The following is a 17,168-nucleotide window of genomic DNA, read 5'->3' as shown; positions in this document are numbered from 1 at the left end:
ACCTAACGTGACCAGGTTCCGGTCTGCCTAAAGGGGCGTGTCATAATGCTCCTAGCATTGAATAGAATAGTCCTCAGGTCTGCCTAGGTCTGCCTAAAGGGGGATTTCCCCCCCAATAATAGAACCCGGAAACAATGGGCCAATGGAACCTCTCTCTCTCTACTCTCTCTGACAAAGCCTTAGTCCTATGGTCCCAATGTGTCCTGCTTTAGAGATTGATATGTCAAATTTGCAGTAACTTCAATATACGGTGATGATACCAGTGCTTTGAAGGTCCTTCTCTCATTTTCAACATTGGCGTAGTTGCTGCACTTTGCCTTTATAGGGCAAGTGTGACTCTCTGTTTGACCCAACAACGCTTTCATAGTCGGGGCCAGTTTGTTTGCCTGGGAAGCCAAGAAAGCAATCAATCCTCCTCATGTTTGTGTTAAGGAATTTAGCTGCCAAGCTTTAGTCAGCTGTAGCTGGCAAGACAAAGTGTTTATTTTTTGTTTTCCTGTATTGCTACATGAGTATGATCATCATAATTCAATTCTGTATCTGCCGCCTACTCTCAGTGATGTATAAAGGAGTTGCCCTTTTACCTGCCATCTCCAATCCATCTGAATAAAGACACAGGCCCAGAGCTGTTTATAAAGAGAGTTTGGCCAACTATGGGTTCGAACGTTTGAGCTATACGCTATGCTATAGTCAATGAAGCCTTATTTGTATTTTAAATCCAGCGATTCTGACATTGCCCATAGGGTTACACTGTGGAATCATCACTGTTGGTAGCGAACATGGCGCCATGATTCCAGTTGGCCCATACAACTCTCTTTATTAACGGCTCTGCATAGGCCCTAGTGCATACCTCCACCTGGTGGCTAAAATGTGTAATGGCACAAAGGTAACATTTTAATTTTAAAAACATACAAATAAACATACGACTTATTTTTGGCTAGACACATAACATTTTAATGCATTAAGAAAAATCCACAAAAAACATACATATTATACATACCTCAACAAATAAAATAAAAGCGCTAAAATAACTCCAGTATGGAATTGGAAGCAAAGAGAGGCTTGGAGAAACCAAGAGGGTAAGATATGCACAACAGTGGAGAGAGAGAGTACAGCATACATGAAGTAACAATAAAAAACAACCACGCTTAAAGAAAACACACAACATCAATGCAGATTGTGGATGTCTCAGTCCTGATAAAATGGCCACCACTACGTACGTGCGCTACATGGTCAACTCTGGAAGTGCATGGATGAGCACTTTAGACTCTTAGATTCAGTTCAAGTCATCACAAACCTTTACAAATGCATTCTATTAAGTGATATATTTAGCTGTGGGCTTTTGCATTATCAATATGTATATAGTATACTATATCCACCCAAATATGATGCGATAAAATACACAGCTTTTCAATTCATGACAGTAACCTGTGATATCAGCTTCTCCCCAGCAACAGGTGATGCGGAGAACAACCAAGCTGGTCTTCTACTGGTCCAATGGAATGGAGATTTATTGTTGCATTCAGGTTGTTCTAATGGTGCATTCCAGACCCAATCCAAACAAGTAGGAGATCGCACTCATCCTACCTATCTCCTACTACAAAAAAGGATCTGAAACGCCAGTCGAAGTGGAACCTCCTACTAGCGAAGTGGGGGGACCTCGCTGTACTGCCACCTCAACAAATTAAAGATGGAGGATAATGGCGGCACCCTTGGAGCCGTTATTTGAAATGTCAATAAATAAATTAATCTTAATTTCTCTTGTGTGTGTGGTTGTTCCAATCCAGACACAGTCATTTTAACTCAACACCTTCATGTTATAGTATAGTGTCAACATAAATGTCACATAAATAATAGTTATTATGGTTATTTTGGCTTGTATCAAAACACCTCACTAAAGTCAGTTAAACCGCAACGGTTGTTATGGTTTTAGAACGCCCACTTCAACTGGCTGAAACGGGGGCTGAAATATGCAGGTAGGAGGAAGTGCGATCTCCTATACTAATTTGGATTGGATCAGGAAGGCACCATAATATTTGGTAAGTGACTTCTACATGGACACCATGTGACCAGTTTGTCAGCTCATGCCTGGCCTAAGGCTCAGACTACATGGGCCACAGACATTTTTGTAGTAGCAGACGTCAGGGTTGAGCAACCACACTTAAAGGTGGGGTTGCAGGTTAACCATTTTAAGAAAATGTACCATTATGACATCACGTTGGGGGTTTCGCAGGCTCATAGGAGTCTATGTAGAACCTTAGAATCCTGGGGGAGTTCCCCCAACGTGATGTCATACCTGCAATCCCACCTTTAATTCAACAAGTTTATGGATTAAAGGGACACTGTGTGAGATTTTTAGTTATTTATTTCCAGAATTCATGCTGCCCATTCACTAATGTTACCTTTTTCATGAATACTGACCACCACCATCAAATTCTAAGTATTCATTATGATTGGAAAAATTGCACTTTTCATACATGAAAAGGGGGATCTTCTCCATGGTCCGCCATTTTGAATTTCCAAAAATAGCCATTTTTAGCTGCAAAAATGACTGTACTTGGATCTTACTAGAAAATATTTGTTTATTACTCAGTAAACTTTCATGTAAAGATCAAATTTGGCAATAGGCAGCCCAATTTCAATGAGCAGCATAGTTGCAGTACCTTTTTTGACCATTTCCTGCACAGTGTCCCTTATTTTTTACTGGATTATCTAAGAAGCATGTTCCTCGCTTGTACCGTAATTGCCAGCAATTATTAATCACCTCCGCCACGGAGGTAATGTTTTCGGTTGCGTTGGTTTGTCTGTTTGGCTGTCTGTTGTTCTGTCTCTCTGTTTGTTTGTCAGCAGGATAACTTAAAAACTCAAGAACAGATTTGGATGAAACTTTGTGGAGTTGTTGGAAATAACCAAAGAAACAAGTGAGTACACTTTGGAGATGATCCAGATCACGAACCAGAACCAGAATTTAAAAAAAAGATTCTTCCCCGTTGCTAGCCTAGAATTTTGACATTCCAGTTTCTAACTCCACAAAGAGAAGGCAGAAATAAAAAATGAAATAAAAACAGGGTGCAACATAGTCAAATGTGCTATCAAACAGCTTTCTTGGCGGAGGTCTGCACTCTCTGAGTGCATTTCTAGTTAGTATATGGGCTTTAGCTGTGGTTGCACAACCTGACGTCTGCTACTAAAAATATGTTTCATTATTCAACCTGCAAGAAGCTGCACAAAGTATCCCTTTGTTTTGCTTAAGATAAAAAATAAATACGTTAATATGTAACATGTTCTTGACATCAGTTGACCTGTCACTAATTGTCAGATTACAGGATCTCTTCTTGCTGGAGAAACACTATTGGACAGGCCAAATCCAGCTCCTCTAAGCATTTCCATTAGCCTTGGAATATGTCTAAAAAATAAAATATATAATATATAATTCTTCTGATAGAGAAAGATAAACCTTTTCTGATGTACAAGTGTCCTTCGGTTCCCACACAAGCCAAACCTTACAAAATATAACAAGCTGACAATATGCCTCAACTCAAAGAGCTTCCTGCCTTTTTACAGCGCTTTTGACCAGAGCTGTATGAAGTAGAAGTAGAAGTACTCTTACAGATTTATTTTTTATTTTTATTTTTTATGTTTTTTTTTCAACTTTGTAATATCAAACTACTAATGTTGTAATTACATCTGTAAGAGTACTTCTACCGCTACTTTATACAACTCTGTTTTTGACCTATGGTTACAGTGAGAAAGGAGTTAATATGTGGCAAGGATCCATGGCAGTGTGAAAGAAGGAAATGCTTCATCTAAAACCGCACTCCACGAGCTAGCATGCTGATGATACACAACTCTGCTAATACGTATATGCCCGTTGTCTTTTAATATGTAAACCAAACTACTCCACCCCGGCTTAAACAATCTCAATAAGTTAAAACATTTCAATTCTGAAAAACAAAATAAAATATACATCTAATCATAAAAAATACACTTCGCAAGAACTACTCATAGGAATTCTTTTAAAATATACGGTAGAGTCGCCACACATTTCCAATAGACAAGGGAGAGGAGACTGAGTGAAGCGGAGATAAAGAGAGAGGTACTTGTGGAAGGAGAGTGGCCAGAGGGATACAGCAAGGGGTGCGTTCCAATATGCGACCTTGCCTCCTCCACTTGTGCTTGTGGCCTCATACCAGGAAGTAATATGTCATGATGACATCACTGACAATAGCATTATATTTCAATATCTCGCAAAAGCTCAATTGTAAAGTCATTTTCTCATTTGCAAACTGGATGGTGAATGAAAATCAGTCCCCCAAAAATTGTTGTGGCTAGGCTGGCAGCTGGGAAACTTTATTGTTTTCTCCACGGAGGAGGGGCCAGGAGGCGGGACGAGGCCACAAGCACAAGTGGAGGAGGCAAGGTCGCATATTGGAACGCACACGAGGTCAGGTACCTGGAGGCCATATTTTGTCTCCTAGAGGAGCGACGCCACAGATGGCTTCTGATTGGTCGAGCTTCAAACACGGAAATGCTCTGCTGTGCCCTGTCCAAAATCAAAACCATCCCTAACCCTAACCTGTCAGTATACAACAATGCTTCTGCTGCTTTATACTTTTGCCAAGAACAGCGAAAAAAGTGAGGGAAATGGCGAATTTGTTGCGAAATTGTGCCCAGACCAAAACCATCCCTAAAACCTAGAAACTAGAGTGCGCACACACACACGATAGGTGATTCAAATTGTCAGGTTATTTCGAAGCTCGACCAATCAGAAGTCGAGTTTGGTCATCTGTGGCGTCGCCATACTAGGATTTTTTTTAGCTATCTGGAGTGGCAGCGAAGATGCACAAGACCTGCTCAATCGTCACAGATGCACAAGACCGGCTCAATCGTCACAGATGCACAAGACCGGCTCAATCGTCATCGCTGTCACTTCCAGATTCACTCAGCTGCAGATCATTCCCTGTGGAGATATAAAATAAAATACAGTACACCACTTCAGATTAGCAACACAGCAACAGCAATATGGCTTTCATACAACACTGTCATTCAATGTGCTTGAGAGAAGAAAAATACTTTAGAAAGTACAAAGTATAAAAAGTATTAGACTAGATAACTTGTCTTAACCGAAGACAGATGGAAATGAAACTGTTTTTTTATTTCTTTTCCTTTAAAGGGACACTGTGCAGGAAATGGTCAAAAAAGGTACTGCAACTATGCTGCTCATTGAAACTGGGCTGTCTATTGCCAAATGTGATCTTTACATGAAAGTTAACTAAGTAATAAACAAATATTTTCTAGTATGGTCCAAGTAGAGTCTTTTTTGCAGCTAAAAATGGCTATTTTTGGAAATTCAAAATGGCGGACCATGGAGAAGATCCCCCTTTTCATGTATGAAAAGTGGAATTTTTCCAGTCTAATGAATACTTAGAATTTGATGCTGGTGGTAAGTATTCATGAAAAAGGTAACATTAGTGAATGGCAAGCATGAATTCTGGAAATAAACAACTAAAAATCTCACACAGTGTCCCTTTAAACATGATGCTGTTGGGGCAGTTATAATTTGAAGCTGGTTCAAGCTTTTAGTATCATAATAACAAGTAGAAAAGACTCTAAAAAGACCTAAGACATCTTTTAGGATTATAGCATATCTGCAACATACAGTACTACAATATCTATGGAATTAAAACCTTTCACTGAAGTACCAGATCAGATTACACAATCAGCATGACATGCACAGACACAATAATACATAATAAATAATAAAATAAATAGTGTTTTTTGTTACATGGCCCCACGGAGGCGGTTGGGCCAGGAATTTGGATGACCCTCATTACATTATTTATCTGTCTGTGCACTTGCCTGCGTTTGTTTGCCTGCAATGTTTTTGGGTCGCCTACAGGTGGCACCAAAACACACATCACCACAGTCATGCATCTACAGGTAGCACTGGCAAAGAAATCCAGGTGTGCGCTTCTCAAAATTGTTGCTGCTAAGAAGATAGCAACTTACTTGGTTGCCAATGGGAAATTGCACTGCAAGTGGCAACCTGCTAAGCTGCAGTCTTAGTTACGTAGCAACGACTCTGTCGAGAAACGCACCCCTGATAGCTTTATTGGGCAGTCATGGGTGAGCGGTTAGGGCGTCAGACTTGCATCCCAGAGGTTGCCTGTTCGACTCCCGACCCGCCAGGTTGGTGGGGGGAGTAATTAACCAATGCTCCCCCCCTTCCTCCTCCCCCCCTTCCTCCTCGACTGAGGTACCCTGAGCATGGTACCGTCCCACCGCACTGCTCCCCATGGGGCGCCACTGAGGGCTGCCCCCTTGCACGGGTGAGGCATAGATGCAATTTCGTTGTGTGCAGTGTGCAGTGTTCACTTGTGTGCTGTGGAGTGCTGTGTCACAATGACAATGGGAGTTGGAGTTTCCCAGTTGGGCTTTCACTTCACCTTTCAGAAATTATTTTGAGATGCGTTACCAAGAGGAGCCTCAAGATGTCACTCTTTCTCCACTATGCGCCTAATTAGTGCGGCATGCATAGGATGCTCAGCTCTGTAAAATAATTTGTTTGACTTATACGAAGACTAACTCCGCATGTGGCTCAACATGAGTTGGGGAGGACAGATACTTTGAACCTGATGAATCAGTGGCGAAACTTTCAACTCACTGAGTGTGTTCATGAGCTGGTTGCTGCTGGGGGCCTTGTCGGTGCCGTTGACCAGGGGCAGGCGTGGGGGCGGGGGAGGGTGCGGATGGGGGTGGGGGTGGGGGGGCGAGGGGAGGTGCTGCTGCTGCTGCTGCTGCTGTAGAGGAGGGGGTGGGGGTGGGGGGCCCTCGTCCTCCTCCCCATCGCTACTGGAGCTGTCGTCTCCGCTGCCCGACACGCTGCCAGAGTCGGAGGAACTGCTGCTGCCACTGCTGCTCATCTGCTCGATCACCTCCACCTCCGCACGCAGCTCTGAAAACATATTATTATTGTTATTGTTATTATAATTACATACTGCTGTCACCTCCACCTCCACCTCCGCTCGCAGCTCTGCCACAAAGAGACAAGTCAGGAGATATAGAGACATACTATTACTATTATTATTACTATTATTATTATCATTATTATTGTTATTATTATTATTATTATTATTATTATTATTATTATTATTATTATTATGAGTAGAGTGCAGGCCACTGCTGCTGTCACCTCCACCTCCGCTCGCAGCTCTGCCACAAAGAGACAAGTCAGGAGATATAGAAACATACTATTATTATTATTATTATTATTATTATTATTATTATTATTATTGTTATTATTATTATTCATTATGAGTAGAGTGCAGGCCACTGCTGCTGCCACTGCTACTCATCTGCTCAATCACCTCCACCTCCGCTCTGGAATAAAGACAAGTCAGGAGATATAGAAACATTATTAGTGCAGGTCACTACTGCTGTCACCTCCACCTCCGCACGCAGCTCTAGCACAATGAAACATATAGAAACATATTATCATAGAAACATATTATTATTAATATTATTAATAATAATAATAATATTAACAACAACAACAACAACAACAACAACAACAACAATCATCATCATCATCATGAGTGGAGTGTAGGCCGCAGCCAGAGTCACCTCCACCTCCGCTCGCAGCTCTGCCACAGGAGAAGTCAGGAGATATAGAAACGCATTGTTATTATTCTTATCATTACTATTACTATTATTATTATTATTATTATTATTAATATTATTATTATTACTATTACTATTACTATTATTATTATTATTATTATTATTATTATTATTACTATTCCTTTTCAATATCCCATTGTTGGAGAAACCACTGAATATTGAATAATTGAATATTATATATTTTATTCAGTTGATATTGAATAAAGAACCTGCTGCATCCGTGACGGGGGTCTTTCTGCAACTATTCGGCCCACTCTGGGCACGAACCTGCAACCTCATCAACTACATCGGTTCGGAAATGGGAGGCACAGTACGATACCGCTGGACTAAAGGACCAGTACCCAAGCCCAGCGCTACCGCCGATACTGTATGAGGCTTTGGGAGGGAGGTTTACTAACGTTCCACGCCAACTCTGCTAGTTAGCCTCCGCTACACAACGATATAGAAACGCATTGTTATTATTCTTATCATTACTATTACTATTATTATTATTATTATTATTATTATCATTATTATTACTATTCCTTTTCAATATCCCATTGTTGGAGAAACCACTGAATATTGAATAATTGAATATTATATATTTTATATTTTTATATATTTAATATTTTATTCAATTGATATTGAATAAAACACCTATTGTATGGTACCTCTTTTGATGTCGTCCAGCTGTGGTTCAGGAGAAGGGTTGTCCTTGGAGGGCGAGGGGGACGCTTTGGCCCCCGCCCCCGGCTTGGTGGGGGCCCGGAACCCTGACGGAGGCTGCTGATTGGCCCGTAGCGACTGCTGCTCCAGACGAGCCCGCTCTGCAATCTTACTGCTGCCCTCCGCTCTGCAAAACACAACACACTACTGTAATAATCACATCATGTTCCTGTCCACAGCCCTCCGCTCTGCAAACACAACACACTACTGTGATTACAATGCAGAAATACAAAGGACGGCGTCATATATGTATGACATGATGGTGTGATAGAAGTATCATAACACAGTCAATGGACGTGTCATAAACATTATTACGTCAACGTCATAAACATTTTATTAAGTGACATTCGGTTTTGGTAAAGACAGCCCAAAAAATTTCAACTTTTCATGACCATAAAACGTCTATGACACTGACATTAAGGTATGACTCATTCATGGCTGTATCATGACACCGTTATGACACTTCAGAAAGTCAAAGAATGCGCGCACATCAGTGGCACAGGTGCTGGACCAAACGTAAGATAACTGAAAAGAAAATAAAGGTCCGCAACATGTGCCATTAAATATTTGGGAGCATTTAATAGTGTTGCAGACCTTTATTTTCTTTACTGTTATGACACGTGTCACGGCATGCGTATGATACCGATGTAGGGATGCAGATTATCGATTAATTCATTAATCATTAGTTGATAGTCTTATCGATCGACTTACGATTAATTGATAAGCAGCGTTTTCCCCCCGAAATCTCAATGTTTCTCGGAAAAAAACTACTAAATTTATTAAAAGTTGAGATAAAATACCACATTATTCACACCCCTCTTCACACACACTCTTCACATGCCCATTTCACCTGGGTCTCTTGTCAGTTGAATTTTCGATTAATTGTGATGAATGTTTTTTAATCGATTAATGCATTGATCGATTAAAGTCGATTCATCGATTAATCGTTTGCATCCCTACACCGATGGCAAGTGAAGCGTAACCTACAAATGCAATACACTGTAATTGTCACACCACGTATCACACCATGCAGTAGTTCTATATACATCTGAAAACTAAGATGCATGTGTAGGAGGCTGCATCACTCTAGGTCAGCGGTTCCCAAACTTTTTCCCCTGTGCACCCCCTTGTACATTTCAGTGTGGTTCGCGCACCCCCTATGCGAATATTGCCGCACATTATAAAGAGTCATTTTGGGGACTCCTCATTTCCAATACAATAGATTTTTTTTCCGTCTTCATTATAATGGAACTTGTTGCATGACAAGTCTAGGAGTTATAAATTACACTTCAGATGGACCCTTCCAGCATACAATTCACCAAACAATTAAAAACTACTTAATGTTCATTAATGCTGTAGAAAAACGCACATATCCGCCATTGCACAATTCCGCTCGCGCACCCCCTTGTAGCAGGCCGCGCACCCCCAGGGGTGCACGCACCACATTTTGGGAAACCCTGCTCTAGGTCGTCCTCAGACGAGCCTTCCATCGTTGCTTCCAGTCACCCCGATTCTCCATACATCTTTTCAGTTCGCTGGTACTCTGGGCTCCGGCGTCCTTCCTGAGTATGTCCACAAATGTTAGTGTGAGGACGTCCTCTTAACCGGCACCCACGCACGTATGATTAACGCGACATGACCCATTAACACACATATTAACATCCACACACACATGCCAAGATTACCAAGCATGAGTGTAGTGGAAAGTGCGCACATCCAGCAAAAAAGCATCAGCAGGTGCCAGATCAAAAAACTGTCACATGTAGGAGCGGGAAAGGATCTGCACACTGCATGCCTGAAGAAGATCTATGATCGAAACGTTGCACCTAATAAATTAAGTCTTTTGCAAGCAGTGTGCAGATCCTTTCCCGCTCCTACAAGTCTACCAAGCATAGCGTACCTGGTCTTCTTGACCTGTATGCTGCTGCTGAGTTTCTCCAGGACGTACTCCCCGGTGTCGTGGTTGATGATCAGGACACAGTCCTTCTGATATGGCCTCTTGTTGCCTTTGAAGACCGTCATGGGGGGCGTAGAACCCTGTGCGTCAACAACAGAGGTGGCCAAAGGAAAAGTAGACGTCAATTGATGGTGTGAGTACAACAACACTAGCACATGACATTGCATAGCATTTACATCAGTCATTCCATTTAGGGATGGGATATCGGTTTCGGTGTATCGGTATCGGGTTCAGATATCAACATATTTCAAAGATCGGATCGGAATTTTCCCGCAATATCGGAATTTTCCTGATACAGACTTTGAGTGAGGTGCAATGTTAATTTGAAATCATATTCATAACACTTGCATATCAGTTTTCAGGATGGGATTGTTACTTTTTTACTTGTTACCTTTTGCTCATTAATTGGTTTCCTGTTCTTCTGACTCCCTTTTCTGACCAAATAGTCTGCTTGGGCCTACCACAAGTTGAAACCCATGCATATGTGATATACAGGGTTGGGGAGTAACGGATTACATGTAACGGCGTTACGGTAAAAGAATACAAAATCAATGTAATTGTAATCCGTTACATTACAAGCAAAAAAATATGTATTCAGATTACAGTTACATTCAGTGGGAATGGGGATTACTTAACAGGATTACAATTCTTGCGAAATTGCGTCTTTGGTCCCTTTTATTTATTTAATTATTATATTAACTGATTTATTTATTCATTTATTGTTATGCCGCGGCTTGTATGTTGTGATTTTTGGTTTTTCGCCGGAATCATCACCTGTTACGTAATGACGACAGTGACAGTAGCATTCCTGACCGACCTACGTTCTCTCAGCCTTGCTTCCCTTCCCTGCTGGTGGGAGTGTTCAATAGTTCGTTGTCGTTGCATCAATCACTCAGTCAAAGAAGTACAGAGCAGTCGTGAGCAATGGAGAAAAATGCATTTACCCGGTGGAAAGCATGATTCACTTAAGTCATTATAAGTATTTTGGGGGAAAAGTAATCCAAAAGTAATCCAAAAGTAATCCGTTACATTACTTAAATATTGAAGTAATGGGATTACATTACTGAATACATTTTTGAAAGAGTAATTTGTAACTTTACCGGATTACATTTAAAAAGTAACTTCCCCAACCCTGGTGATATATTGGTATTGGATCGGAGTAGTATTGGTATCGGCAGATATCCAAATTGAGATATCGGGATGGGATCGGAAGTGCAAAAATATGTATCGGTGCATCCCTAATTCCATTGTACCCAATGAGGTGGCTAGATACTGTTACTGAAATAAACCTAAAAACCTAAAAAGAAAAAATATTCAAATTTGATCCAACTAGGGCAGTAGCCTATCAGGTACATTATTCTATAGTAATTGTAGATCAGTTAAGTTACAAGTACTTCTTGTGTTGAAAGGAAACTATGGTCATTTTTATTGTTTTATTTCTACTTTTTCTGGCACTTCTCGTCAATAAAAAAAATGCGGCCTTGCCTCCTCCACTTGTGCTTGTCTCCTCGTACCAGGAAGTAATACGCCGTGATGACATCACTGACAACAGCATTATATTTCAATATCTCGCAAAAGCTCAATTGTAGAGTCGACATTTTCTCATTTTCAAACTGGATGGTGAAGGAAGAATAGTCCCCCAAAAATTGTTATGGCTAGGCTGACAGCGGGGAAACTTTATTGTTTTCTCCATGGAGGAGGGGCCAGGAGGCGGGACGAGGTGACAAGCACAAGTGGAGCAGGCAAGGTTGCATATTGTAACGCACTTCTGGTCAATAAAAAAATGCCGCGGGTTGGTTCAGCTCATGTGACCACTACAAGTATTCCTTGCTCTTGAACTCATGAGTTCATGTTGGAGGAGCGCAGTGCAGGAGGAGGAGAGTGTCGGGGTGCATTACCGGAATGTGAGGTAATGTGATGGTGACTTCATCTCCTTTCCCTACTTGCAGTTCCCCTTCACAGGTGGTGTCTATGGATGCTGGCTTGAAATCATCTGTGAAACACCCGCAGCATGCAAGGAAAATCAACTGTCGCTCACAGCCATAGTAGCTGAGATGGAGTATTATAAGTGCATGAAAACATCATGATTGTTATCATCATCAAAACAATAACATTTGCAGCTGCTGTGCAGTTGTTTGGTTGGTCGTTCAGATTCAGAGGGATTAACGAAGAGGGGAATGACGTAACATGCTCAACAGCTACTACAGTAAGGGAAATGGATGATTCCCCTTTAGTAAGCAAACAGCTATTCCACCGTCAACTCAACTAGGGAACAACAGTGAGAAAAGGGACATTTTGCTGACGCTGTTTCGATGCTTGTCTGCTGTACTCAGATAAGCTAGAGCTATGGCTGGTTGCACAACACGCAACTATAACACACAGCAATGCAATGTTCACAGTTTGCCAAGTTACCATCCGACCATGATCATAATGTAAGTAACACATTAACTCACATCGAATGGTGTGGAATGAGGACTTGGGGCGTTTTTCAAAGCTTTCACCAAGCTTTAAGACATGCTCTTCTTTGTCCAAAAGCGGATTAGAATTCCCATTCATGATTTCATCAGAATTACAAAGCGCACATTCATTAAAAGTTTACACAAGACAGCAATTAGATTTAAAGGAATAAAACACCACACTAGAGCAAGAATAGTCTACATGGCGATGGGCAGGCTGTGCTGCAGGTTGAATGTTTTTCTTGGTGAAAAACAAAGCGAACGTCATGGAATTAGCAACACCCCTTCCTGTTTCGGTTCTGTCGTTAAATGAAGCCGACTAAACCGAAAAAAAAGACCCTGCCAGTAGTTCTCCCTTCAAACACATCTAATCGCTGTTGTTCTCTTAGAATGAAACAGTATTTACATATATAAGCATATCTTTACGGATTTTAAAAAGTTATTTTGACTGATTGCTAAAGCAGTGTGACCGATGGTAGCAACTACCAACTAACAGTTTTTTTTTTCCTACACGGAGGACAATTACAGATACACACACTCAAAACTCATGCCGATGATGCACTGTGGAACGTGTTCATTTTAATTTACTCTCACTTTATATTCCCCCCCTGTGAAGTAATTTCGTATGTATCAGGGTGTCGTTTGGTTACATTCATATTCGTTAATAATGCGATAACTATCATATCGGGTCATAAACAGAAAGAACAACATCTAAGGAGATGGAACCAGCTGAGTCTTTGACAGATGGAACAGACTCACAGACCAAAACAAATGATCTGAGTCAAAGGGTTTTGTCCGAGCAGGAGTTGGACAGGCTGAAAGATGACAGAGTGTTGGTGTCAGAATTTAAGCAACAAAAACTCGAGAAAGAAGCTCAGAAAAACTGGGACTTGTTTTATAAACGGAACACTACAAACTTTTTTAAGGATAGACATTGGACAACGAGAGAATTTGAAGAGCTCAAGGCTTGCAGAGAGGTAGCCTACCACAACGAGGAGCACAAAATATAGTTCTGCCTTCATGTGTGTTGAGGTAACATCTTTTGATGTCGTCTGCTCTTGTTTGTCAGTTTGAAGCCCAGAAGCTGGTGCTGCTGGAGGCTGGCTGTGGAGTTGGCAATTGCATCTTCCCTCTGCTGGAAGAGGACCGCAGCATCTTTGTGTATGCCTGTGACTTTTCACCCAGAGCCGTCGAGTTTGTGAAGGTGAACCAGGAACATCCCTCCTGCATCAATGCATGTGCATGTCATAATGATTACACTGAAATGTTACCCTGCACTGATCATGGAGCTTTTGTCAAAAAAAGTTATGTATGCCAGTCAGATGTTTCAATACATAATTCAGACTTTTTGCTCCAGTCAGCTTTGAACCAGCACAAGATAACTTGAACACACCTGTCATAGAAGACAAAATGTCAGTTGCAGGTTTTTTTTTAAATACTTAAGTGGACTGAAACCTCTGGTGTCAGCATGTAATTTTGATAGTTATTTTGTTATTTTTTTTTCTCTGGTTTCAGCAAAACTCCCTTTACTCTCCAGAGAGATGTCTGGCATTCCAGTGTGATTTGACCAAAGATGACCTGAGAGATAACATCCCTGCGGAGAGCGTGGATGTAGCTACTCTCATATTCGTGCTCTCTGCCATCCATCCAGACAAGATGCTGCAAGCGCTCCAGAATTTGCACGCGGTATTTATTCTCTATTTTTTTAAATGGAATGGTGTACATGTTCAAATTTGTGGGGTGGTGTGGGGTGAGGTTGGTGGGTCAAAGAAGTCCAACATGAAATTGTCCTACAGTGGCAACGGATATTTTTGCTTACTGTAACTGTGAAAAACATGATTTTCATTTTTTGTAAGTGAATGCATGATAGCCAAGTCAAAAAAGTAATTGAAAAAAATCATGTTTTTTGCAGTTAGAGTTAGCACCGTCCTAAGTCACAATCACCACCATCACGATACTGGTGGATATCCCAACTCATGTCCTGTCTCTGCTCACTTTCCTCTCGTATTAAAGGCAAAAGCCCAAACATACACTTCAAATACATATTAAAGTATTTGTGGGGTGATCTATCACCTTAAAACTAAAGTAATGCACATTATACGTGTCAACGGGATGATTCAAGAGATTTCGTGTATGACGGTGAACCCCATCATGCTTGTATTTTGCTGTTTGAGAGTTTTGCATGACATCTGCCATCGACCTACAATACTACTGAGTGTGTGACTGTGAGATATTGAATTGTACAATGATTCGTATGTGACAGACAACTGCACAGATGCAGTCCGTTCACCTTTTAATGAATGCAAATAGTCGAGAAGAATTTTCATAGTCAACTTATCGTTTCATTTAATTAGCCTAGATGATTTTTTACTTACTTTACTAATGCTTTATTACTTTATTGAAACCTTGCCCAGCAAAACCCAGCCCAAAATTGCCCAGCATGTATGAATTGGACGTTGTATCTCGGAGTAAATAAGCTACGATTTAAAGCTCATTGTGAGCTCAGGGACCTAATTTTAATGGTTGATTTCTTTTTTTCCCAATTTGCTTGAAGATTAAAGTGCTCGAGTACTTCAAAAATTAATCGTTTGACTAATCGACTATTCGAAAAAAATAGTTGATAGATTAATCGGGAGAAAAATAGTTGTTTAGGACAGCCCTAATTCAAGACTAAGGTAAAAGCTTGTGTGTTTTTGTTTGTCAGGTTCTGAAGCCAGGAGGGGTGGTGTTGTTCAGAGATTACGGCCTGTATGACCACGCCATGCTCAGGTTTAAAACTGGCAACAAGCTTGGGGAGAACTTCTACGTGAGGCAAGATGGCACACGCTCCTATTTCTTCTCTAAAGGTCAGCATATGGATCAAGGGCATTTTTGTAGTTGCAGGCGTCAGTGTGATGCAACGACAGATAATGCCAGTATTGTATGAATGAAAGGAGATTTTGTTTTTGCTTTTACTGGATTATCTATAAAAAAAACATTGCTTGAATATTACTAATGTTGATTGGTTGAAAAGCGATGGGTGGACACTTGTGGCTTTGATTGTATATATTGTGTGCACCTGCTGGGTGAAATGTTTGCCCGACACTGAAGAAGCGTCTGACGGGCAATAAACCACAAAACTTGGAGTGCGGTCCTGCTCTTTATTTAATTGAATATTACTAACCAATTACAAGTTATTTTATGGGCATTTTGTATGGTTGTACCACCTGACATCTGCTACTGAAAAAACGTCATTAACTCACATATTAACTTAGTGCTTCAGTGAATATCACCATAAAACATCTCATGTAGCATGCTCACAAAATTTGACATGAAAGACTTAAATACATTTCATGAAAGTGATATATATGCATAAATCTTGTTTTGTTGTTTAATTGTGGAAATTGTTACCCAAGTTTTAACAAGAGCTTTTGGAATCAGTAACATTTGTGTTTTTGCGTTTTAAAGTAAAACTCAACCCTGGTTGCTTTTGTTTTCTTCAGAGATGCTGGCCAGTCTTTTCCAAGACGCTGGATTTGAGAGTGTGGTAAATGAGTACGTTCTACGGGAAACGGTGAACAAAAAAGAGGGTCTTTGTGTACCACGTGTCTTTCTTCAGAGCAAATTCAGAAGGCCACTAGTGCCAACTAGCCAAGAATAGTTACCTACAACACCACAAGACTTTCAATTTGTTCCCCTTGAGTTTTAGTGTTTGTCCAATTTTATATACCCAATTGTTTTTTGTTATTGAAATAAAATTGTGTCTCTAAATTCAATCTCTCCTGCTCACTCCTTCTGTCTGGAAAATGTTTCACTTCTGAAATATTAAAGCAACATTAAATAGTTTTCCCATTTCGTCACTCGGCAGATTGACCAACTCAATTATATGTCAGTCTGTTAGTTGGTCTCCGTTACACATGAGTGGATCTAGACATCATGCCGTTCACCCTGCTCCAAACCTATGAGTGGATCTAGACATCATGCCAGGGGTGGACAACTTTCCTAATAAGGAGGGCCACATTTTCACTCATTTTCATTCATTGCCTTATGACCACAGATCTGACTGCAACTCGGAGAGTTTAAGGTGTAGTTCTAGTTAGTTGCTCACTGACTGCCGATATCGTTTGGGAGGAATAGGAATGTTCACTATCTGCCTACACAGTAAAATTACTAGATTGATTCAGTATCTTTTGGTCTAAAATATCAGGTCATTATTATTATTATTTTTTTTTTAATTATGTTTTATCTCTGGGCCACAGAGAGTGAATCTGTGGTAGCCAGTGGTGTAGTGTGGATTTTTAAAGTGGGGGTACGTGATTTGTGACGTCATCAAATCACCTGCAATACTGCTACAAGCTCATTGCTTTTTGTATTCAAACATGATGGTGGAT

The 17,168-nt window shown here is 40.7% G+C and overlaps 2 protein-coding genes across 2 annotated transcripts; one reads left to right on the top strand and one right to left on the bottom strand.

Annotated features, from left to right (window-relative positions):
- Positions 1 to 936: 936 nt before the first annotated feature.
- eaf1 (ELL associated factor 1) lies at positions 937 to 13,034 on the bottom strand. Its single transcript, XM_063198514.1, has 6 exons — positions 12,796 to 13,034; positions 12,241 to 12,335; positions 10,286 to 10,422; positions 8,331 to 8,512; positions 6,665 to 6,955; positions 937 to 4,960 (listed from the first exon to the last, which is right to left on the bottom strand). The coding sequence occupies exons 1-6, from the start codon at positions 12,896 to 12,898 to the stop codon at positions 4,911 to 4,913; spliced, it is 858 nt and encodes a 285-aa protein (XP_063054584.1). The 5' UTR covers positions 12,899 to 13,034; the 3' UTR covers positions 937 to 4,910.
- Positions 13,035 to 13,315: 281 nt separating this feature from the next.
- mettl6 (methyltransferase 6, methylcytidine) lies at positions 13,316 to 16,550 on the top strand. The gene is made up of 5 exons (XM_063198513.1): positions 13,316 to 13,775; positions 13,868 to 14,002; positions 14,314 to 14,484; positions 15,503 to 15,644; positions 16,281 to 16,550. The coding sequence occupies exons 1-5, from the start codon at positions 13,518 to 13,520 to the stop codon at positions 16,436 to 16,438; spliced, it is 864 nt and encodes a 287-aa protein (XP_063054583.1). The 5' UTR covers positions 13,316 to 13,517; the 3' UTR covers positions 16,439 to 16,550.
- The last annotated feature ends 618 nt before the right edge of the window (positions 16,551 to 17,168 follow it).

Source organism: Engraulis encrasicolus, chromosome 5, assembly GCF_034702125.1.
Source record: "Engraulis encrasicolus isolate BLACKSEA-1 chromosome 5, IST_EnEncr_1.0, whole genome shotgun sequence".
Taxonomy (NCBI): domain Eukaryota; kingdom Metazoa; phylum Chordata; class Actinopteri; order Clupeiformes; family Engraulidae; genus Engraulis; species Engraulis encrasicolus.
Note: the sequence above shows the minus strand (reverse complement) of the source record. Positions and strands in the feature narration are given on the sequence as shown.